Source organism: Loxodonta africana, chromosome 12 (assembly GCF_030014295.1).
Source record: "Loxodonta africana isolate mLoxAfr1 chromosome 12, mLoxAfr1.hap2, whole genome shotgun sequence".
NCBI lineage: Eukaryota > Metazoa > Chordata > Mammalia > Proboscidea > Elephantidae > Loxodonta > Loxodonta africana.
Window position 1 is genome coordinate 44,230,461 of NC_087353.1, and position 23,825 is coordinate 44,254,285.

Below are 23,825 nucleotides of genomic sequence, written 5' to 3' on the forward strand. Positions count from 1 at the left end.
GTAGGAGGCTTCTCCCCCAGAGATATGCGACAGGGAAGCAGGTCCAATTTGGCTTGCCAAGAGATTTAAGGCCCGCCTCTCAGGGCCCAAGGGTTACTACTCCAAATCACCCACCAAGGTCAGGAAGGTTCTTCCGAGAGCCCGCAGGAGCTGGGGTGGAAATGTTCCACTGGCACCACCTCCAAGCAAGGTTAACCCGCCAGGCCCAACAAACAGTCCTAACCTAGAAGCAAAAGCAAAGGAGCGTACATCTGACCTTCCGCTTATCGTGGGGCGGCAGGCCACCTGGAGAGTCCCTGTGCCTTCCTCCCAGCGCGTGCGCGGGACCGAGGTCCGGGCCTGCGCGCAGCTTGGGCGCCCGCAGTGCGCGCGCGCCGACTCGCGTGGGCCCGGCTCTGGCGCGCGGCGCGGGGGCGGGAGGCGGAAGGCGGGAGGCGGGAGGGGCCCTGCAGAGGTCTGGGAGCAGTGCGGCGGGGGGAGCTGCGGTCGGCACAGGAGACTGGCGCTGTGCGCTGCTCGGCGTGACTGTTGCCGGGCGGAGGGGCGCGCCTCTCGGCTTTTCCTCCGCGCCCCCGCGGCCCCAGCGCGCCGCCCGAGAGGACCCGGAGGAGGCAGGTGGGGCGGGAGCGCGCGGGGCCTCCGGGCCGCGGGGGGCTCCGGGGCCGGGAGCGGGCGCCTGCCGGGCTGCTGGCGGTTCAGGGAGGGGCCTTTCGAGGCGCTCAGGCTGGAGCCAGCGTGCCTCCTGTGGGCGCCGGTGCCGCCGGCCAGGGGAGGGTTCCATGGGGCTGGGACGGCGCGGCCCACCCGCCGGGGTGGTGGGTTTTTCTTTTCCATTTATGACCGACGGTTTAATGTAGGACCATATGCTGTGAGGTGCGTGGGACCGGCAGGCCGGCGATGGAGCTGGGTTCTGCCTGATGGTCTCCTGCCTGACCACCCCGGACGGGGATCGCACTGGACGCCCTCTGCGTTGATGTCCTTAGTGGTTTTCCAGAAACGTGCTTCTAGGATTTCTCACACATCTTCCCTTGTTTATTAAACGGACAGTTTTCCTGTTGAAGAAGCTTTTTGCCAGTGGGTATTGAAAGCTAAACTAAATGATATGCTTTCAGTCTTTTGCTGACCTGGGATTCCTTATTCTAATTCATCTGAATTTGAAGGGAAGTTGGGGAAAAACATGAGAACTAGACCTGTCCTAAACAGAGATGCGTTTTAGCCCTCATCCCTGTGGATTCGATTGATGGGACTATACTGTCAGCGTTCTTTGAATTAGAGAGCAGGTTCTTCACTTCATCCAGAGACCATGTAGGCAATTTGAATTAAAATTCTGTCCGGAAACAATGTTTCGATAAGTACCCGAGAATGATATTCTTACGAGATAATAACTTGCTACGTGTTCCAAGCTAGACTGGGCTTCATAATGTAGTAACAAAATATCAAATCAGTGTCTTTGAAATATTCCAATAAAGAATCACCTTCCTTATTTAGAAACATAAGTCAGATACTTTAATTGTACTTCACTTTCATATTGACAGTTGTCATTATGAATTTTCTGCATAATTTAAAGTTGTCTAAATAACCCAGGATCACATGGTACAGGACATGTAGCAACTACGGTGGAAAAGCAGAGACTTGAAAATGGCAGAAGTCTAGCTGTCTATATTTTTATGGTGCAAAACCATCCTGGTTCCATCTTATTTTTAACAAAGATATAATAATGAATTTTTAAAACATGGATAAAAATGATGCATTTGGAGCCCTGGTTGTGCAGTGGTTAAGAGCTCAGCTACTAACCAAAAGGTTGGCAATTTGAACCCACCAGGTGCTCCTTGGAAACTTGTGAGGCAGTTCTGTTCTGTCACATGGGGTCACTATGAGTTGGAATCAACTCGATGGCAGCGGGTTTGGTGTTTCGTTTTTAATAATGCATTTGTAATATTTTTCATTTGATATGGACTGTTTGGACTATGGAGTCCCTGGGTGGTGGTGCGAATGGTTGATGCTCTCAACTGCTAACCACAAGATTGGAGGTTTAAGTTCGTCCACAGTGCCTTGGAAGAAAAGCCTGGTGAGCTACTTTAGAAAATCAGCTACTGAAAACACTGTGGAGCACAGTTCTGTTCTGACACACATGGGGTTGCTATGAGTTGGAATGGAGGGGAGCTGGTTTTACCTGGACTGTAAGATTGATATTGAAGTGCAGTGCATGTTTATTTCTACTCTCTAGAAGATTTAACACGTGGTATAACACATAGTATAACACGTTTCGTAATATAATACGTGTTATGCTATGTGTTATATACTATGTTAAGTCTTCTACAGAATAGAAATAAACATTCACTGCACTTCAAAATCAATCTTACAGTCCAGGTAAGACCAGTTGCCCTCCATTCTAACTCACAGTGACCCCACATGATAGAAGCACCAGTCGCTCCATGGGAGAAAGATATGGCATTCTGCTTGCCTTGGAAACCCTATGGGGCAGTTCTACTCTGTCCTATAGTGTTGCTATGAGTTGGAATTGACTCGATGGCAGCAGAATTTTTTCTTTTTGGTTATATTATTATTATTATTTGGTTATATTATTTATGGGATTTATTTCTGACATTTCTGGTTTACAGCCCAACCAGCAAGCAAGGCCTTTTTTGAAAGTGATAATTATAGTATATGACTTTACTGCTTATGACAGCCGCAGTCTTTATGTTATGGAATCAACTTTTTCTCCCTGTTTGAATCTATAAACATCTGGTTATTTTTGGCTTACTGTTTTCTTGTTAATTACATAAAATTAACTATGCTGCTGTGAAGGAGTCCTGGTGGCACAGTGGTTAAAGTGCTTGGCTGCTAACCAAAATGTTGGCAGTTCAAACTTACCAGCCGCCCCATGGGAGAAAGATGTGGAAGTCTGCTTCCATAAAGATTTACAGCCTTGGAGACCATGTAGGGCAGTTCTACTCTGTCCTCTAGGGTGGCTATGAGTCAAAATTGATTTGTAGCACACAACAACAGCATGCTGCCGTGGACTTGCTTAGTTTGTTAGCCTACATTTGTTTCTTGTTCCAAATATCTGTATATTGTTTCCTTACCTAGTGTGTGAGTGGCACTGTTCTCCTTCAGCACCGTTCGGTAGAACTCTGATGAGGGACGTGTACTTTCTGCTCTGTTCCGTGTAGAACACTAGTTACTTGTGCCTAGAGAGCACTTTGATGGGACTAGAGCAATGGGAGAACTGAATTTTTAGTTTAAATTTAAAAAGGCACATGTGGCTAGTAGCTGCCTATTGCACAGTACAGCTATAGGCTATCAGTCCCTCAGGAAGCCTCCTCAAACCGTCCTGAATCTGCACTCCACCCTCTTACAGCACTCATCACAATTATACAGTCATTGCAGCTTATTTGTAGGAGCCCTGTGCTCAGCTGTCATTGACATGAGGGCAGGGCCTGTCTATTTTCTTTCCTCTCCTCTTTATCTTCCCCTGCTATTCATAGCCTAGGACCTAGTAAGAAACACTTAATAATTGTTGAATGAATACATGATCTTCTTTAGGGCAGACCTTTTATATTCTCTTTAGGGCCTTCAGCTGACAAAACATCAAGTATAGAAATACACGTTTAGTGATTGAACAGTTTTCATGTAGGTCATAAATAAATGGATTATTGGATATATGTTTAAACACCTATTTTGGTTAGATTACTTCTTTTTTTTTTTGAATCTCATGAAAATAAAAATTCATGATAAATAAAGTACTGTATGAAGCTGAATGAAGGGGCCTCAGGATTCCAACTTGTGTGGACACAGCTTCATTGTCGTGTGCTGTTGAGTTGCTTCCGACTCATAGTGACCCTGTATGACAGAGGAGAACTACCCCATAGTGTTTCCTAGGCTGTGGTCCTTATGGGAGCAGATTGCCAGGTCTTTTCCCCTGTGGAGCGGCTGGCGTGTTCAAATCGCCAGCCTTTAGATTAGCAGCCAAGCACTTAACCATTGGTGCCACCAGGGCTCATGGACAGAGCTTAGAACTTGTCAGTTGCGCAGCTCAACTGTAATGCTAACCTGTTGCCATCAAGTTGATTCCGACTCATAGGGACCCTATAGGACAGCGTAGGACCACCCCATATGATTTCCAAGGAGCACCTCCTGGATTTGAGCTGCCAACCTTTTGGTTAACAGCTGTAGCTCTTAACCACTACGCCACCAGGGTTTTTTGCACCATGTGATTGTTGTTGTTAGGTGCCATTGAGTCAGTTCTGACTCATAGCGACCCTATGCACAACAGAACGAAATACTGCCCAGTCCTGCGCCATCCTTACAATTGTTGTTATGCTCGAGCCCATTGTTGCAGTCACTGTGTCAATCCACCTCGTTGAGGGTCTTCCTCTTTTCCGCTGACCCTGTACTATGCCAAGCATGATGTCCTTCTCCAGAGACTGATCCCTCCTGCCAACATGTCCAAAGTATGTAAGATGCAGTCTTGCCATCCTTGCTTCTAAGGAGCATTCTGGTTGTACTTCTTCCAAGACAGATTTATTCATTCTTCTGGCAGTCCATGGTAAATTCAATATTCTTCGCCAACACCACAATTCAAAGGCGTCAATTCTTCTTTGGTCTTCCTTATTTATTGTCCAGCTTTCACATGCATATGATGCGATTGAAAATACCATGAGTTGGGTCAGGTGCACCTTAGTCTTCAAAGTGACATCTTTGCTCTTCAACACTTTAAAGAGATCCTTTGCAGCAGATTTGCCCAGTGCAATGTGACTTTTGATTTCTTGACTGCTGCTTCCATGGCTGTTGATTGTGGATCCAAGTAAAATGAAATTCTTGACAACTTCAATCGTTTCTCCATTTATCATGATGTTGCTCATTGGTCCAGTTGTGAGGATTTTTGTTTTCTTTATGTTGAGGTGCAATCCATACTGAAGGCTGTCTTTGATCTTCATTAGCAAGTGCTTTAAATCCTCTTCACTTTCAGCAAGCAAGGTCATGTCATCTGCATAATGCAGGTTGTTAATGAGCCTTCCTCCAATCCTGATGCCCCGTTTTTCCTCATATAGTCCAGCTTCTTGGATTATTTGCTCAGCATACAGATTGAATAGATATGGCGCACACCTTTCCTGACTTGAAACCCCTTGTTCTGTCTGAACAAATGCCTCTTGATCTATGTAAAGGTTCCTTGTGAGCACAATTAAGTGTTCTGGAATTCCCATTCTTCGCAATGTTATCCATAATTTGTTATGATCCACACAGTTGAATGCCTTTGCATAGTCAATAAAACACAGGTAAACATCCTTCTGGTATTCTCTGCTTTCAGCCAGGATCCATCCGACATCAGCAATGATATCCCTGGTTCCACGTACTCTTCTGAAAGCGGCCTCAATTTTTGGCAGTTCCCTGTTGATATACTGCTGCTGCCGCTTTTGAATGATCTTCAGCAAAATTTTGCTTGCGTGGGATATTGATGATATTGTTCTATAATTTCCACATTCGGTTGGATCACCTTTCTTGGGAATAGGCATAAATATGGATCTCTTCCAGTCAGTTGGCCAGGAAGCTGCCCTCCACGTTTCTTGGCATAGATGAGTGAGCACCTCCAGCGCTGCATCCGTTTGTTGAAACATCTCAATTGATATTACATCAATTCCTGGAGCCTTGTTTTTTGCCAATGCCTTCAGAGCAGCTTGGACTTCTTACTTCAGTACCATCGGTTCCTGATCACATGCTACCTCTTGAAATGTTTGAACATCAACTAATTCTTTTTGGTATAGTGACTCTGTGTATTCCTTCCATCATCTTTTGATGCTTCCTGCATCATTTAATATTTTCCCCATAGAATCCTTCACTATTGCAGCTTGAGGCTTGAATTTTTTCTTCAGTTCTTTCAGCCTGAGAAACACTGAGCATGTTTTTCCCTTTTCAGCTCTTTGCACATGTCATTATAATACTTTACTTTGTCTTCTCGAGACACCCTTTGAAATCTTCTGTTCAGTTCTTTTACTTCATGAATTCTTCCTTTTGCTTTAGCTGCTCGACATTCGAGAGCAAGTTTCAGAGTCTCCTCCGGCATCCATCTTGGTCTTTTCTTTCTTTCCTGTCTTTTCAATGGCCTCTTGCTTTCTTCATGTATGATGTCCTTGATGTCATTCCACAACTTGTCCGGTCTTTGGTCACCAGTGTTCAAGGCATCAAATCTATTCTTCCGATGGTCTCTAAATTCAGGTGGGATATACTCAAGGTCATATTTTGGCTCTTGTGGACTTGCTCTGATTTTCTTCAGTTTCAGCTTGAACTTGGATTTGAGCAATTGATGGTCTGTTCCACAGTTAGCCCCTGGCCTTGTTCGGACTGATGATATTGAGCTTTTCCATCGTCTCTTTCCACAGATGTAGTCAGTTTGATTTCTGTGTGTTCCATCTGATGAGGTCCATGTGTATAAAAAAAAAAAAATGTGTATAGTCAACGTTTATGTTGGTGAAAGAAGGTATTTGCAATGAAGAAGTTGTTGGTCTTGCAAAATTCTATCATTTGATCCCCACCATTGTTTTTATTACCAAGGCCATGTTTTCCAACTACTGATCCTTCTTTGTTTCCAACTTTCGCATTAAAATCACCAGTAATTATCAATGCATCTCAATTGCATGTTTGATCAATTTCAGACTGCAGCAGCTGATAAAAATCTTCTTTTCATCTTTGGCCCTAGTGGTTGGTGCGTATATTTGAGTAATAGTCGTATTAACTGGTCTTCCTTGTAGGCGTATGGATATCATCCTCACTGACAGCATTGTGCTTCAGGATGGATCTTGAAATGTTCTTTTTGATGATGAATGCAACACCATTCCTCTTCAAGTTGTCATTCCCAACATAGACTATATGATTGTCCAATTCAAAATGGCCAATACCAGTCCATTTCGGTTTACTAATGCCTAGGATGTCTTTGTTTATGTGTTCCATTTCATTTTTGACAATTTCTAATTTTCCAAGATTCATACTTCGTACATTTCAGGTTCCGATTATTAATGGATGTTTGCAGCTGTTGTTCTCATTTTGAGTCATGCCACATCAGCAAATGAAGGTCCCGAAAGCTCTACTCCATCCATGTCATTAAGGTCGACTCTACTTTGAGGAGGCAGCTCTTCCCCAGTCATCTTTTGAGTGCCTTCCAACCTGTGGGGTTCATCTGCCAGCACTATATCAGACAGTGTTCAGCTGCTATAAGGTTTTCACTGGCCAATACTTTTCAGAAGTAGACTGCCGGGTCCTTCTTCCCAGTCTGTCTTAGTCTGGAAGCTCAGCTGAAACCTGTCCTCCATGGGTGACCTTGGTGGTATCTGAATACTGGTGGCATAGTTTCCAGCATCACAGCAACATGCAAACCCCCACAGTATGACAAACAGACAGACACGTGGGAGTTTTGCAGCATATTTCAGATTAATCTGAGGAGTCTCTTGTCTGTAGTGAGGAGCTTTAGCGGCGCCTTGACAGTCCTGAACTGCTTGGAGTAAGTTAATGTGCATCTCAGCTCACCATCCTGTGTTAAGGCATGGACCAGGAGTCCCTGAAAAATCTGTGATAGTAGAGCCATGTTAGAAAATACTTTTGCTCAAAGCTAATTTGGGGTGATGAGGTAGGATGGAATTCCTATCTAAATTGAAGTTTGGGGAACCTGATTCTTAGCTATTTTAACTACAACCACCTTGCCGATTCTGACTCGTAGTGACCGGATAGGCAGAGTATAGGAGTGACTGGTGGATTCAAACTGCTGACCTTAACCTCTGCGCCACCAGGCATCTTTCATGTACACAGGTATTTAGGGTCATCTTAGGCTTACTTTATGTAATCAGTTACTAACAGTTAACCATAGCAGTGTCTGGAATGAAAGTATGTACTCATTCCAGGTCTGTACATCTTGAAGTTTGACCAAGATTCTTACATGTCCTAGGTCCTCAGATCCAGAAATTGCTTTTAGGGAAGGATTCTAAGATTATACGGAAGTCTGTGGAGATAAATATGGTTTTCGTTGGTGGGCAAAAGGATAGATGTTGAGCATTTTCATTAAGGAAAACAAATGGGACTAGGAAAAAAATATAAGGAAGGCACAAAATACAAAGAATGTTTACTAAATTGGTCAGGTCATATTGTAACTTCTCCGGGCTTGAGGTTTCTATCATGTGAAACAATAAAGTTCACTAGATCTTGTTAAATGCATTATCTTTCCACCTTCATTCTAGGATTCAAATATTAAATGTGTGTAAGACACCATTCTTATGGGAGGTGATAGTTGTGTAAGATATAGTTCTTACCTATAAGAATTGTTACAATTTATAAGGAAATGGAGGATAACTTTCAGAAATATTTTTGGAGGGGAAATCCTGTTGTGTTTTGAATGGTAGGTCATTTGGTGGCCCCTCTTACCAACTGGGGAAGATAACTGCACAATCACTTTGCTGAAGAATTCAGAGGATAAAAAGCATGACTGGGTTTGAAAGTGAGATTACAGTCAGATCAGTCTTGTAAAACACAGCTGGAATCATACCACTCCCCTTTTTAAAAATTAATAGTTTCCTAGTGATTATGGAATTAAGTGGTTTGGTCTTTGCTCTGGTATTTAAAGTGCCCTCAGTATGACCCTCAGAAACTATCATATCCTTACATCTTACTGTTCCCCTAGATGTACCCCCAATTTCAGCCTGCTGTTCATTTAACATACTTATCTTTTCAATTTCTGCCCCCGTTTCTGCTTACTTATATTGCAAGACCCATCTCAGGGGGTGCCGTATTAACTGAGCCATTTCTGGTTCTCAGAAGATCACATATGTTTTGGAACATATCCCATTCTGTCTCATAGTCTGCAGTTATTAGTGTTATTTACTCTCATAGATTGTAAACTATCTAGCAAGCACGGACTTGTCTGTTATTCATTTTTTGTAATCTCTGAAACATCTAGAATAGTGCTTTGTATACAGTGGTTTCTTAATTAAAAAAAAAACCAAACGCAGTGCTATTGAGTTGATTCCGATGCATAGCGACCCTAATAGGACAGAGTAGAACTGCCCCATAGAGTTTCCAAGGAGCACCTGGTGGATTCGAACTGCCAACCCTTTGGTTAGCAGCTGTAGCACTTAACCACTACGCCACCAGGGTTTCCGGTTTCTTAATAGATGATAAATTTTATTTCTGTTCCTTGACTTTAAAGGAAGCTTTATACCCTGTGTAGAATATTTTGCCAAAATTTACCACCAGCAAGTGGAGGCCAGCAAGAAGAAATCCTGATTTAGGGAGAAGCTATAGTGTTAAAGGAGGGCTGTCTTTATGATATGTCCTACTTTTGGGAATTGATAGTATTTGATAGTCACCTTCCTATATATGTGGCCAAGTTAATGTTAAAATGATTCAAAGTATTGGGTGGCAGGTAATTTTAGCATCCAAGAAAGCTTAAGCACCTCTAACATAGTAACACTGGACTAGGTTATTTAATATATATTATCCACTTCATGTAATCATACACCTTATGAGAGAAAAGAAAGCATTCTCCTCTCTAGTTTCTGCTAGTGTTGAGAAAACGTGACTGAAATGGAAAAGAAATCCATTAGCTCAGAGAGACATTGTTTACTACTAGAGTAAGCTGTCGGTTAGCCATTTCTACTTTACTTTTGTACTGAAGTCATCTACAAATAATTTTTGTTTGGCTTTATGATATGATTTTCTGCTTATACATAAAACAGATATAAAAAAACAAACTAAACCTGTTGCTGTTGAATCGATTCCAACTCATAGTGACCCTATAAAACAGCTTAGAACTGTCCCATAGGGTTTCCAAGGAGCAGCTGATGGATTCAAACTGCTGACCTTTTGGTTAGCAGCTGAGCTCTTAACCACTGTGCCACCAGGGCTCAAAAAAAAAAAAAAAAAAAAAACCAGATATGGGGCTCATAATATTTCAGACTTTAAAGATCTGATGCAACAGAAACCAGGTGTTTGGCTTCATGGCTCAGTTCTACTTATTTTCTCCACTTTCTATGTCATTTCTGAGATGTAGGTTGGAGTGCAGCATATGCATAATTTAGAGCAAATTTATTCTAAGCTCTCATGTTTTCTGTGAAAAAGGTGATATAAGTGATTATAGTTAAAAAGACATGGCCTCCTATCTTCTGCTAGGATAAAATAAACGTATCTGTGGACGTTGGTCGCTATGAGTCGGAATCAACTCGATGGCACCGGGTCTGGGTGGATGTTGTTAATTAGGGAGTGAACAGTGTTGGTAAGCTTTTGGAGCTGTAGGATACACGTGATTAATTGTTAGTCGTTTTCTGGGGTATCAGGAAATAAATGGGAACATTCTAAACTAGATTGTGTTCATGAGGTGAGCACATGGCATGAGCTGTTGGATGACAGATGATATAACTTGTGTTAGCATCTATGAGAAGTTAAAGACTTATGTACAAGGGATAATATGCCATGTGTGTTACTGTGAGTAAAGGGAATGTCACTCATTTAGATTCGCTCAGCATTTTAGAAATGGTTTCCCCTATTACTGGGAAATACATAGTTGTTTTTACTCTTGAGCTGTATAGAGGCAGTGTGAAGCAATACACATTTTTTTTTAAACTGTTTGCTAAAAGTAAGTTTTTTCCCCCCATAATAAAAAAGAGATTCGTGAAGGTTGAGGTTGAAATTTCAGTATGTTAGATAGTAAAAGTTAAAAGAACATGAGTTTTTGTGACTGAAAACAGTCATTCTAAGTTGTATACAAATAGATTTTGTTTTGTTTTGTTTTCTTCGTTAAAGGTGGCTTTCTAGAAGATGACCATAGAGGACCTTCCAGATCTTTCATTAGAAGGAAATCCTTTGATCGGAAGATACCCGTTTTTGTTTCCAGTTTCTGATACACCAGTTATCTTTTCTGTTTCTGCAGCACCAATGCCTTCAGACTGTGGTATGTTAAGTAGCTGTGTTATTTTCTACGAACTCGCAGCTTGACTTCTGTCCTTTCCCCATTTTGCACTCATAATTTTTCCCAAGACCATTTGCTATGGTTTTCATAAAATTGCTAAAGTTTTTCTTTTTTAAAAATACAATTGCTTATTTGCTTTTTCTGCCTCTTAAGCTACATGCTTTATTTCTGCTGTCAGCATTTTTATTATGTAAAAACATTCATTTTAAGCACCATGGTGGATTTTATTTTTAGAACGCAATGGTGATAAAAGTTTTTTTTTTTTTTTTTTAATGGTGATTAGATATCTAGCATTCTTCTGCTATTGATGTATTTATTTTGGTTAAATATACTGACTTGCTAAAAAAAACATGTTGTTAAGCAGAGGAGGATAAGAGACCCTCCCCTGAAATGTGAAGTGAGATTGGTTCATAGTTTCTCCTTAAATCTCCTCTGTAAAATATAAATACAGAAGTGCTCCAGTTTTTATCTGTTTAGACTTATTTCCCCAGGACCATATTTTATCACAGACTTCGTAAATTAATAAAAGAAAACCAGGAGATACATTTGATAGTATTACAATTCCAGTTTAGAGTTTTCAGATAAAATATTAGGTCACCATATCAAAATTCTTTGGCGCTAATATAAATTTTAAAAATCAGTAGATATAAAATGACTGAATTGGCAACTTGTCTTTTTAGTCATAGCCATTCTAATAACACCCCATCTCCCATTTGTGTGTGTGTGTGTTTAGATTCTATAGCAGCTTACCTTGAAGTCATCAAAAGTATTACATAAAATTTATACCTTGGAGGAGTTCTTTCCAGCTTATTCAAAAATTGACTGAGGTTTTCAGATTTCAGATACAGTATAACAAAATCAGTTATGTGGTGAAAACCTTGAACTAAAACACATGTACCTTGCTTGAGACACTTATCTCATTCTAGCCTGAGTTATAATGGTCTTTTTCCTTTCCTAGACTATAGCTTTTTGGGATGGAGTAGCAATCCTGTTTTATTTTTATCTCATAAAGGCTCATATAGTCATTTGTTGATATTAATTGTTCAATCAAGGCTTTGTTGAATAAAATGAGATATGATAATGGATATTGATCCCTTTGTATAAAAGAAATTAAACATTGCCTATATTCTTAGAATTATAGATTTTTAGAGAATTGTAATGGACCAATAGTTCAAATTTCCTACTTACCTCCCAGTATAGAGATACTGCTTTTGGGATTTCTGATAGATAACCATTCAGCCTCTTGGATATCTTCAATAGGGAGAAACTAATGAAGTAGTACACTTCATTGTTAAAAAGCTTTAGTTGCTAAATAGAACCATAACAAAAAAAGAGATTGAAAAGTTAATCAAAAAACTCCCAACAAAAAAAAGCCCTGGCCTGGACGGCTTCACTGCAGAGTTCTACCAAGCCTTCAGAGAAGAGTTAACACCACTACTACTAAAGGTATTTCAAAGCATAGAAAAGGATGGAATACTACCTAACTCATTCTATGAAGCCAGCATATCCCCGATACCAAAACCAGGTGAAAAAAAAAAAAAAGGTAAAGACAACACAAAAAAAGAAAATTACAGATCTATATCCCTCATGAACATAGATGCAAAAATCCTCAACAGAGTTCTAGCCAATAGAATTCAAAACATATAAAAAAAAATAATCCACCACGACCAAGTGGGATTCATACCAGCTATGCAAGGTTGGTTCAATATTAGAAACACAATTAATGTAATCCACCATATAAATAAAACAAAAGACAAAAAGCACACGGTCTTATCAACTGATGCAGAAAAGGCATTTGACAAAGTCCAACACCCATTCATGATAAAAACTCTCAGCAAAATAGGAATAGAAGGAAAATTCCTCAACATAATAAAGGGCGTTTATACAAAGCCAACAGCCAACATCATCGTAAATGGAGAGAGCCTGAAAGCACTCCCCTTGAGAACGGGAACCAGACAAGGATGCCCTTTGTAACAATTCTAATTCAACATTGTGCTGGAGGTCCTAGCCAGAGCAATTAGGCTAGATAAAGAAATAAAGGGCATCTAGATTGGCAAGGAAGAAGTAAAATTAAGTCTATTTGCAGACGACATGATCTTATACATAGAAAACCCTAAGGAATCCTCAAGAAAACTACTGAAACTAATATAGAAGAGTTCAGTAGAGTATCAAGATACAAGATAAACATACAAAAATCAGTTAGATTCCTCTACATCAACAAAAAGAACATCGAAGAGGAAATCGCCAAATCAATACCATTCACAGTAGCCCCCAAGAAGATAAAATACTTAGGAATAAATCTTACCAAAGATGTAAAAGACCTATACAAAGAAAACTACAAAGTACTAGTGCAAGAAACTAAAAGGGACCTACATAAGTGGAAAAACATACCTTGCTCGTGGATAGGAAGACTGAACATAGCAAAAATGTCTATTCTACCAAAAGCACTTCTGATCCAAATTGCAACAACATTTTTTAATGTGATGGAGAAATAAATCACTAACTTCATATGGAAGGGAAAGAAGCCCCGGATAAGTAAAGCATTATGGAAAAAGAAGAACAAAGTGGGAGGCCTCACTCTACCTGATTTTAGAACATATTATACAGCTACAGTAGTCAAAACAGCCTGGTACTGGTACAACAACAGGCATATAGACCAATGGAACGGGATTGAGAACCCAGATATAAATCCATCCACATATGAGCAGCTGATATTTGACAAAGGCCCAGTGTTAGTTAATTGGGGAAAAGATAGTCTTTTTAACAAATGGTGCTGGCATAACTGGATATCCATCTGCAAAAAAATGAAAAAGGACCCATACCTCACACCATGCACAAAAACTATCTCCAAATGGATCAAAGATCTAAATATAAAGACTAAAACGATAAAGATCATGGAAGAAAAAATAGGGATAACTTTAGGAGCCCTAATACAAGGCATAAACAGAATATAAAACATTACTAAAAAAGACAAAGCTCCTAAAAATCAAACACCTATGCTCATCTAAAGACTTCACCGAAAGAGTAAAAAGACTACCTACAGATTGGGAAAAAGTTTTCAGCTATGAAATCTCTGACCAGTGCCTGATCTCTAAAATCTATATGATTCTGTTAAAACTCAACCACAAAAAGACAAACAACCCACTTAAAAATTGGGCAAAGGATATGAACACGCATTTCATTAAAGATATTCAGGCAGCTAACAGATACATGAGGAAATGCTCTCAATCATCAGCCATTAAAGAAATGCAAATCAAAACTACAATGAGATTCCATGTCACTCCAACAAGGCTGGCATTAATCCAAAAAAAACACAAAACAATAAATGTTGGAGAGGCTGTGGAGAGATTGGAACACTTATGCGCTGCTGATGGGAATGTAAAATGGTACAACCACTTTGGAAATCGATTTGGCACTTCCTTAAAAAGCTGGAAATAGAACTACCATAGGACCCAGAAATCCCACTCCTCGGAATATATCCTAGAGAAATAAGAGCCGTTACATGAACAGATATATGCACACCCATGTCCACTGCAGCACTGTTTACAATAGCAAAAAGCTGGAAGCAACCAAGGTGTCCATCAACAGATGAATGGTTAAATAAATTGTGGTATATTCACACAATGGAATACTATGCATCGATAAAGAACAGGGATGAATCTGTGAAACATTTCATAACATGGAGGAACCTGGAAGGCATTATGGTGAGTGAAATTAGTCAGATGCAAAAGGACAAATATTGTATAAGACCACTATTATAAGATCTTGAGAAATAGTATAAACTGAGAAGAACACATACTTTTGTGGTTGTGACGAGGGGAGGGAGGGAGGGTGGGAGAGGGTTATTTACTGATTAGTTAGTAGATAAGAACTACTTTAGGTGAAGGGAAGGACAATACTCAATACACGGAAGGTCAGCTCAACTGGACTGGACCAAAAACAAAGAAGTTTCCGGGATAAACTGAGTGCTTCAAAGGTCAGCGGAGCAAGGGTGGGCCTTTGGGGACTTCAGTGTACAGGGACTTCTAAGTCAGTTGGCAAAATAAATTCTATTATGAAAACAGTCTGCATCCCACTTTGAAATGTGGCGTCTGGGGTCTTAAATGCTAACAAGCGTCCATCTAAGATGCATCAATTGGTGTCAACCCACCTGGATCAAAGGAGAATGAAGAGCACCAAGGTCACAAGGTAATTATGAGCCCAAGAGACAGAAAGGGCCACATGAACTAGAGACTACATCATCCTGAGACCAGAAGAACTAGACGGTGCCTGGCCACAACCAATTACTGCCCTGACAGGGAGCATAACAGAGAACCCCTGAGAGAACAGGAGAACAGTGGGATGCAGACCCCAAATTCTCATAAAGAGACCAGACTTAATGGTCTGACTAAGACTAGAAGAATCCCTGTGGTCATGGTCCCCAAACCTTCTCTTGGCCCAGGACAGGAACCATTCCCGAAGCCAACTCATCAGACATGGATGGGACTGGACAATGGGTTGGAGAGAGATGCTGATGAGGAGTGAGTTACTTGTATCAGGTGGACACTTGAGACTATGTTGGCATCTCCTGTCTGGAGGGGAGATAGGAGGGTAGAAGGGGTTAGAAACTGGCAAAATTGTCACGAAAGGAGAGACTGGAAGGAGGGAGCGGGCCGACTCATTAGGGGGAGAGTAAGTGGGAGTATGTAGTAAGGTGTATATAGTTTATATGTGAGAGGCTGACTTGATTTGTAAACTTTCACTTAAAGCACAATAAAAATTATTAAAAAAAAAAGCTTTAGTTGTAAAAAGAGAATTATTTTTGTGTGCAGACTGAAAAATGTCTCCCTGAAACTTGGACCAACTGATACTAGTTTAATATGTGGAACAAATGCTTCTTTAAAATATGATGGCCTTCAAATATTTGAAGATGATTTGAATAAATTTGTACTGAGTCTGTGTTGTTCTTCGACCATGCTCCTAGTTCTTCGTGGGTTCCTCATTGTCAGCATTTCTCGACCCTTATCACCCAGTTGTCATCTTCTCTGTGCACTGTAGTTTGTCACTCTCCTCTTAAAAACTGGTGTGTAGAATTGTATTTACTGGGCAAGTATTTATTGAGGGCCTCTTGAGCGGCACGTGTACTGTCCTGGATGCTGAGGACATCACAGTGACAAGACAAACATTCTACTAGGGAAGACAGATGGTAAACAAATGAATAAAACAAAAATATTGTAGGCTATAATGAGTGCTGTGGAGAAAAGAAGCACAGTGCTGTGGAAACGAGTAACGGAGACAAGTGGGGTGGTCATCTGAAGGATAAAGGTACAGAGTTGGGAAAAATTTTGGTGTAATGTAAGAATTAATGGAAGGCCATTTTGTGACTGAGCAGCAAAGGGATTGAGGGGCAGAGTGGCAGGAGATGAAGTTGGAGAGGAAGGCAGGAGCCAGATCCTGCAGCTCCTGTGGCCTCAGTAAGGAATTTGTGTTTTAGCTAGCTGTAATGGGAAACCATTGAATGTGAGACTGACCAATGAGATTAAAACCAAGAAACAAAGGAAAACAAACCAATCCAAACAAACCCAAACCAGAGCTTAGATATTCATTTCAGCATTGACTCTCAAGGCAGTTACCCCAAAAGAGTATATACTGTCCTTACACAAAGAGTTTTGCAATCTTTTGCTTTTGAGAATGCCTTCAGAGCTGGTTTACATAGAATACAATTACATGTGTTATAAACCCCGCAATACATTGTTATTATTTTTTTTGTTTACACAGTAAATTATCTTTTAGAGATTTAAATAAATAATGATAGTAATATATTATTTACTCATATAAATGGGTAGTTAGCATTTCCAGGGCTCTTCGTTGCTTTGTGTAGATCCATCTGGTATCATTTTCATTCTTCCTGGATGCTTCTTTGTAGTGCAGGTTTGTCATGATGAATTCTTTCAGCTTTTATATGTCTGAAAACATCTTTGTTGTGCCTTCTTTTCTGAAAAATATTTTTGCTTGATATAGAATTCTAGGTTGATAGTTTCTTTTTAGTACTTTAAAGATGTTGCTCCAGTGTCTTTTCAATTTTATTCTTTCTAATGGGAAATCTCCTCTCTTCCTTATCTTTGTTTCTCTGCAGGTAATATGGTTTTTTCAGTAGTTGTTTTTAAGGTTTTCTCTTTATCATTGGCTTTGAACAGTTTTATTATAGTATACTGTGCTGTAATTTTCTGTTTACTGTGCTTGAGGTTTGTTGAGATTCTTGGATCTATGGGTTTTAGTTTGGGAAATTATTACTTCTTCAAATATTTTTTTTCTGCCGCTGCCCTCCAATTACATGTATATTTGACCACTTGGAATTGTTCCACAGTTCACTGATACTCTTTTTTTTTTTTTAATTCTTTGTTCTGTGGTTCATTTTGGATAGCTTTTATTGCTATATCTTCAAATTCATTAACCTTTTCTTTTGTAGTATCTAATCAGCTGATAATCTCATCCAGTGTATTTTTCATCTCAGATGTAGTTTTCATGTTTTAAAAGTTCGATTTGAGTCTTTTTTTATATCTTCTATGTCTCTACTTAACCTTTTGTACATTCGATACATATTATACATGTTTCTGCAACTTTATTTTATTCACCATGTGTTTTTTGTGATCTGTCCTTATCACTTAGATATCTAATTCATTTATTTAATTGTAGATAAGCATAGCCTCTATCCCATGACTATGCCACACTCTACCCATCTTCTGTGTATAGACTTTCTGTTTATAATTTCATTGCTATTGTAATCAATGCCAGAATAAGTATTCTTGTAAATGTCACCTTGTGGACATATGCAGAAGAGTATGACTCGGTGTATATTTAGAAATGTCTCTACTAGAAAATGCCAATGCCCAGGAAAGTGATTGATCTATAAATATTTAGCGAGTGAATTAAAGAGCAGCAACAACATATTCACTTAACTGCTTATTATAAGAAACACACCCAAATCTATGTTCAGGAAACTATGCAAAGTGCTTTTTCAAGCCAGATGCCTATTTTTTTTTTTAATTTTCTTTTCTGAATGTAATTAAAGGACCACTTTGCTATGTAAGAATTTTTTTTTTTAATTGTGCTTTAAGTGAAAGTTTACAAACCAAGTCAATCTCTCACACAAAAACCTACGTACACTTTGCTATATGCTCCTGGCTGCTCTCCCTCTAATGAGACAGCGCACTTCTTCCCTCCACTCTCTGTGTTCGTGTCCATTTGGCCAGCTTCTGACCCCCCGCCCCCTCATCTCCTCTCCAGACAGGAGCTACCCACATAGTCTCATGTTTCTACTTAATCCAGGAAGCTCACTCTTCACCAGTATCATTTTCTATCCCATAGTCCAGCCCAATCCCTGTCTGAAATGTTGGCTTTGGGAATGGTTCCTGTCTTGGCCTAATAGAAGCTCCGGGGACCATGACCTCTGGGATCCTTCTAGCCTCAGTCAGGCCATTAAGTCTGGTCTTTTTACGAGAATTTGAGGTCTGCATCCCACTTCTCTCCTGCTCCCTCAGGGGTTCTCTGTTGCGTTCTCTGTCAGGGCAGTCATCGGTTGTAGCCAGGCACCACCTAGTTCTTCTGGTCTCAGGCTGATGTAGTCTCTGGTTTATGTGGCCCTTTCTGTCTCTTGGGCTCGTAATTACCTTGTGTCTTTGGTGTTCTTCATTCTCCTTTGCTCCAGGTGGGTTGAGACCAATTGATGCATCGTAGATGGCCGCTTGCTAGTGTTTAAGACCCCAGACGCCACTCTCCAAAGTGGGATGCAGGATGTTTTCTTAATAGATTTTATTATGCCAGTTGACTTAGATGTCCCCTGAAAACATGGTCCCCAAACCCCTGCCCCTGCTACGCTGGCGTTCGAAGTGTTCAGTTTATTCCGGAAACTTCTTTGCTTTTGGTTTAGTCCAGTTGTACTGACCTCTCCTGTATTGTGTGTTGTCTTTCCCTTCACCTGAAATATATCTTATCTACTATCTAATCAGTGAAAACCCCTCTCCCTCCCTCCTTCCTGCCCCATTCTCGTAACCATCAAAGAATATTTTCTTCTCTGTTCAAACTGTTTTTCAGATTCTTATAATAGTGGTCTTATACAATATTTGTCCTTTTGCAACTGACTAATTTCACTCAGCACAGTGCCTTCCAGATTCTTCCATGTTATGAAATGTTTCACAGATTCATTTCTGTTCTTTATTGATGTGTAGTATTCCATTGTGTGAATATACCATAATTTATCCATTCATCCGTTAATGGGCACCTTGGTTGCTTCCATCTTTTTGCTATTGTAAACAGTGCTGCAATGAACATGGGTGTGCATGTATCTGTTTGTGTAAAGGCTTTTATTTCTCTAGGATATATTCCGAGGAGTGGGATTTTTTTTTTTTTTTTTTACGGTAGTTCTATTTCTAGCTTTTTAAGGAAGTGCCAAATCAATTTCCAAAGTGGTTGTACCATTTCCACCAGGAGTATGTAAGTGTTCCAGTCTCTCCACAGCCTCTCCAACATTTATTGTTTTGTGTTTTTTGGATTAATGCCAGCCTTGTTGGAGTGAGATGAAATCTCATTGTAGTTTTGATTTGCATTTCTTTAATGGCTAATGGTAGTGAGCATTTCCTCATGTATCTGTTAGCTACCTGAATGTCTTCTTTAGTGAAGTGTCTGTTCATATCTTTTGCCCATTTTTTAATTGGGTTATTTGCTTGTTTGCAGTTGAGTTTTTGCAGCATCATGTAGATTTTAGAGATTAGGTGCTGATCGGAAATCTCATAGCTAAAAACTTTTTCCCAGTCTGTAGGTTATCTTTTTACTCTTTTGGTGAAGTCTTTAGATGAGCAGAGGTGTTTGATTTTTAGGAGCTCCCAGTTATCTAGTTTTCCTTCTGCATTGTTAGTAATGTTTTGTATACTGTTTATGCCATGTATTAGGGTTCCTAGGGTTGTCCCTATTTTTTCTTCCATAATCTTTATCGTTTCAGATTTTATATTTAGGTCTTTGATCCATTTTGAGCTCATTTTTGTGCATGGAATGAGGTATGGGCCTTGTTTCATTTTTTTGCAGATGGATATCCAGTTATGCCAGCACCATTTGTTAAAAAGACTATCTTTTCCCCAATTAACTGACACTGGGCCTTTGTCAAATATCAATTGCTCATATGTGGATATATTTATGTCTGGATTCTCAATTCTGTTCCATTGGTCTATGTATCTGTTGTTGTACCAGTACCAGGCTGTTTTGACTACTGTGGTGGTATAATAGGTTCTAAAATCAGGTAGAGTAAGGCCTGCCACTTTGTTCTTCTTTTTCCACAATGCTTTACTTATCCCGGGTTTCTTTCCCTTCCATATGAAGTTGGTGATTTGTTTCTCCATCTCATTAAAGAATGTCATTGGAATTTGGATCGGAATTGCATTAAATGTATAGATCACTTTTGGTAGAACAGACGTTTTTATAATGTTGAGTCTTCCTATCCATGAGCAAGGTATGTTTTTCCACTTACGTAGGTCTCTTTTCTTTCTTACAGAAGTGTATTGTGGTTTTCTTGTGTAAGTCTTTTACATCTCTGGTAAGATTTATTCCTAAGTATTTTATCTTCTTGGGGGCTACTGTAAATGGTATTGATTCGGTGATTTCCTCTTCGATGTTTTTTTTGTTGGTGTAGAGGAATCCAACTGATTTTTGTATGTTTATCTTGTATCTCGATGCTCTACTGAACTCTTCTATATTAGTTTCAGTAGTTTTTTTGAGGATTCCTTAGGGTTTTCTATGTATAAGATCATGTCGTCTGCAAATAGACTTAATTTTACTTGTTGCTTGCCAATCTGGATGCCCTTTATTTCTTTATGTAGCTTAATTGCTCTGGCTAGGACCTCCAGCACAATGCTGGGTAAGAGCAGTGATAAAGGGCATCCTTGTCTGATTCCCGTTCTCAAGGGGAATGCTTTCAGGCTCTCTCCATTTAGGATGATGTTGGCTGTTGGCTTTGTATAAATGCCCTTTATTATGCTGAGGAATTTTCCTTCTATTCCTATATTGCTGGGCGTTTTTATCATGAATCGGTGTTGAACTTTGTCAAATGCCTTTTCTGCATCAATTGATAAAATCATGTGATTCTTGTCTTTTGTTTTATTTATGTGATGGATTACATTAATTGTTTTTCTAGTGTTAAACCATTCCTGCATACCTGGTATGAATCCCACTTGGTCATGGTGAATTATTTTTTTGATATGTTGTTGAATTCTACTGGCTAGAATTTTGTTGAGGATTTTTGTATCTATGTTCATGAGGGATATAGGTCTGTTATTGTCTTTTTTTGTGGTGTCTTTACCTGGTTTTGGTATCAGGGGTATGGTGGCTTCACAGAATGAGTTTGGTAGTATTCTCTTCTTTTCTATGCTCTGCAATACCTTTAGTAGTAGTGGCTTTAACGCTTCTCTGAAAGTTTGATAGAACTCTGCAGTGAAGCCGTCTGGTCCAGGGCTTTTTTTTTTGTTGGGAGTTTTTTGATTACCTTTTCAATCTCTTCTTTTGTTATAGGTCTATTTAGTTGTTCTACCTCTGTTTTTGTTAATTTAGGTAGTATTGTGTTTCTAGGAATTCATCCATTTCGTCTAGGTTTTCAAATTTGTTAGAGTACAGTTTTTCATAATGATCTGATATGATTCTTTTAATTTCAGTTGGGTCTGTTGTAATATCACCCATGTCATTTCTTACTTAGGTTGTTTGCTTCCTCTCCTGTTTTTCTTTTGTCATTTTGGCCAATGGTTTATCAATTTTGTTGATTTTTTCCAAAAACCAGCTTTTGGTCTTGTTAATTCTTTCAATTGTTTTTCTGTTTTCTGTTTCATTTAGTTCAGCTCTAATTTTTATTTTTTGTTTTCTTCTGATGCCTAAGGGTTTCTTTTGTTGCTCTCTTTCTATTTGTTCAAGTTGTAGGGATAGTTCTTTAATTTTGGCCCTTTCTTCTTTTTGGGTGTGTGCATTTATTGATATAAATTGACCTCTGAGCACTGCTTTCACTGTGTCCCAAAAGTTCTGATAGGAAGTGTTTTCATTCTCAGTGGATTCTATGAATTTTTTTAACATGAATTTCTTTATCCATTCTTAATATCTTCTATAACCCAGTCTTTTTTGGGCAGGGTATTGTTCAGTTTCCAAATGTTCCATTTCTTTTCCCTGCTTTTTCTGTTATTGATTTCCCCTTTTATGGCCTTATGATCAGAGAAGATGCTTTGTAGTATTTCAGCATTTTGGATTCTGCTAAGGCTTGCTTTATGACCTAAGATGTGGTCTATTCTAGAGAATGTTCCATGTGCATTGGAAAAGAAAGCATACTTGGTTGCCGTTGGGTGAAGTGTTCTGTATCTATGAGGTCGAGTTGGTTGATTGTGGCAATTAGATCTTCTGTGTCTTTATTGAGCTTCTTTCTGGATGTCCTGTCCTTCACTGAAAGTGGTGTGTTGAAGTCTCCTACTATTATTATGGAGCTGTCTATCTCACTTTTCAATGCTGATAGAGTTTGTTTTATGTATCTTATAGCCTTGTCATTGGGTGCATAAATATTTAATACGGTTATATCCTCCTGACATATCGTCCCTTTAATCATTATATACTGTCCTTCCTTATCCTTTCTGATGGATTTAAGTTTAAAGTCTCTTCTGTCAGAAATTAATATTGCCACTCCTACTGTTTTTTGATTGTTGTTTGCTTGATATATTTTTTTCCATCGTTTGAGTTTTAGTTTGTTTTGCGTCTCTACATCTAAGGTGTGTCTCTTGTAGGCAGCATATAGACAGATCTTGTTTTTTAATCCATTCTGCTACTCTCTCTCTTTTTATTGGTGCATTTAGTCCATTCACATTCAGGGTAATTATGGATAGGTATGGATTTAGTGCTATCATTTTGATGCCTTTTTTTGTGTGTTGTTGACAATTTGTTTTTCCCACTTAATTTTATGTGCTGAGTAGATTATCTTTATGTATTGTCCTTTCCTCATATTTGTTGTTGTTGCTTTTGTTTCTGCTGTGTCTCTGTTTTTTTCCTTGTATTTTATTTTGATGAGTAGGGTAGTTTGTCTCCTTTGTGGTTACCTTATTATTTACCCCCATTTTTCTAAATCTAAACCTAGCTTTTGTTTCTTTGTATTGCCGTATCTTCCTCTCCATATGGAAGATGTATGATTACATTTCCTAGTCCCTCCTCATTGTTTTAATGTTGTCTTCTTTTATATAATAACATCGTTCTTACTCGGTTTTGAGCTTTTTTTTTTAATCTTGCAATTTTTTTTTTATTTATTTCCCTGTCTGGGTTGACTTCTGATTGCTCTGCCCAGTGTTCTAGTCTTGGGTTAATAATTGATATTACTGATTTTCTAAGTAAAGAACTCCCTTTAGTATTTCTTGTAGTTTTGGTTCGGTTTTTACGAATTCTCCAAACTTCCATTTTTCTGGAAATGTTCTAATTTCACCTTCATATTTAAGGACAGTTTTGCTGGATATATGATTCTTGGGTGGAAATTTTTTTCCTTCATTTTTTAAAATAAGTCATCCCATTGCCTTCTTGCCTGATGGTATTCTTATTGGCTATCCTTTGTAGGTGACTTTTCATTTATCCCTAGTTGCTCTTAAAATTCTCTTTTTTTCTTTGGTTTTGGCAAGTTTGATTATAACATGTCTTGGTGACTTTCTTTTAACATGTACCTTATGTGGAGTTCGATGAGCATCTTGGATAGATATCTTTTCATCTTTCACGATATCAGGGAAGTTTTCTGCCAACAAATCTTCAACAATTCTCTCTGTATTTTCTGTTATTCCTCCCTCTTCTGGTACTCCAATCACTTGTAGGTTATTTCTCTTGATAGAGTCCCACACGATTCTTA

General features: G+C 39.2%; 1 protein-coding gene across 1 annotated transcript in view; it reads left to right on the top strand.

The window, feature by feature from the left end:
• The first annotated feature begins 509 nt into the window (after nucleotides 1-509).
• Nucleotides 510-23,825, top strand: part of CLIP4 (CAP-Gly domain containing linker protein family member 4) — a 110,618-nt gene continuing 87,302 nt past the window's right edge. Inside the window, exons 1-2 of the mRNA XM_064295178.1 lie at nucleotides 510-615; nucleotides 10,783-10,930. Of these exons, the coding sequence (XP_064151248.1) occupies nucleotides 10,798-10,930 (133 nt within the window). The 5' untranslated portion in view covers nucleotides 510-615; nucleotides 10,783-10,797. The remainder of the gene's footprint in view (nucleotides 616-10,782; nucleotides 10,931-23,825) is intronic.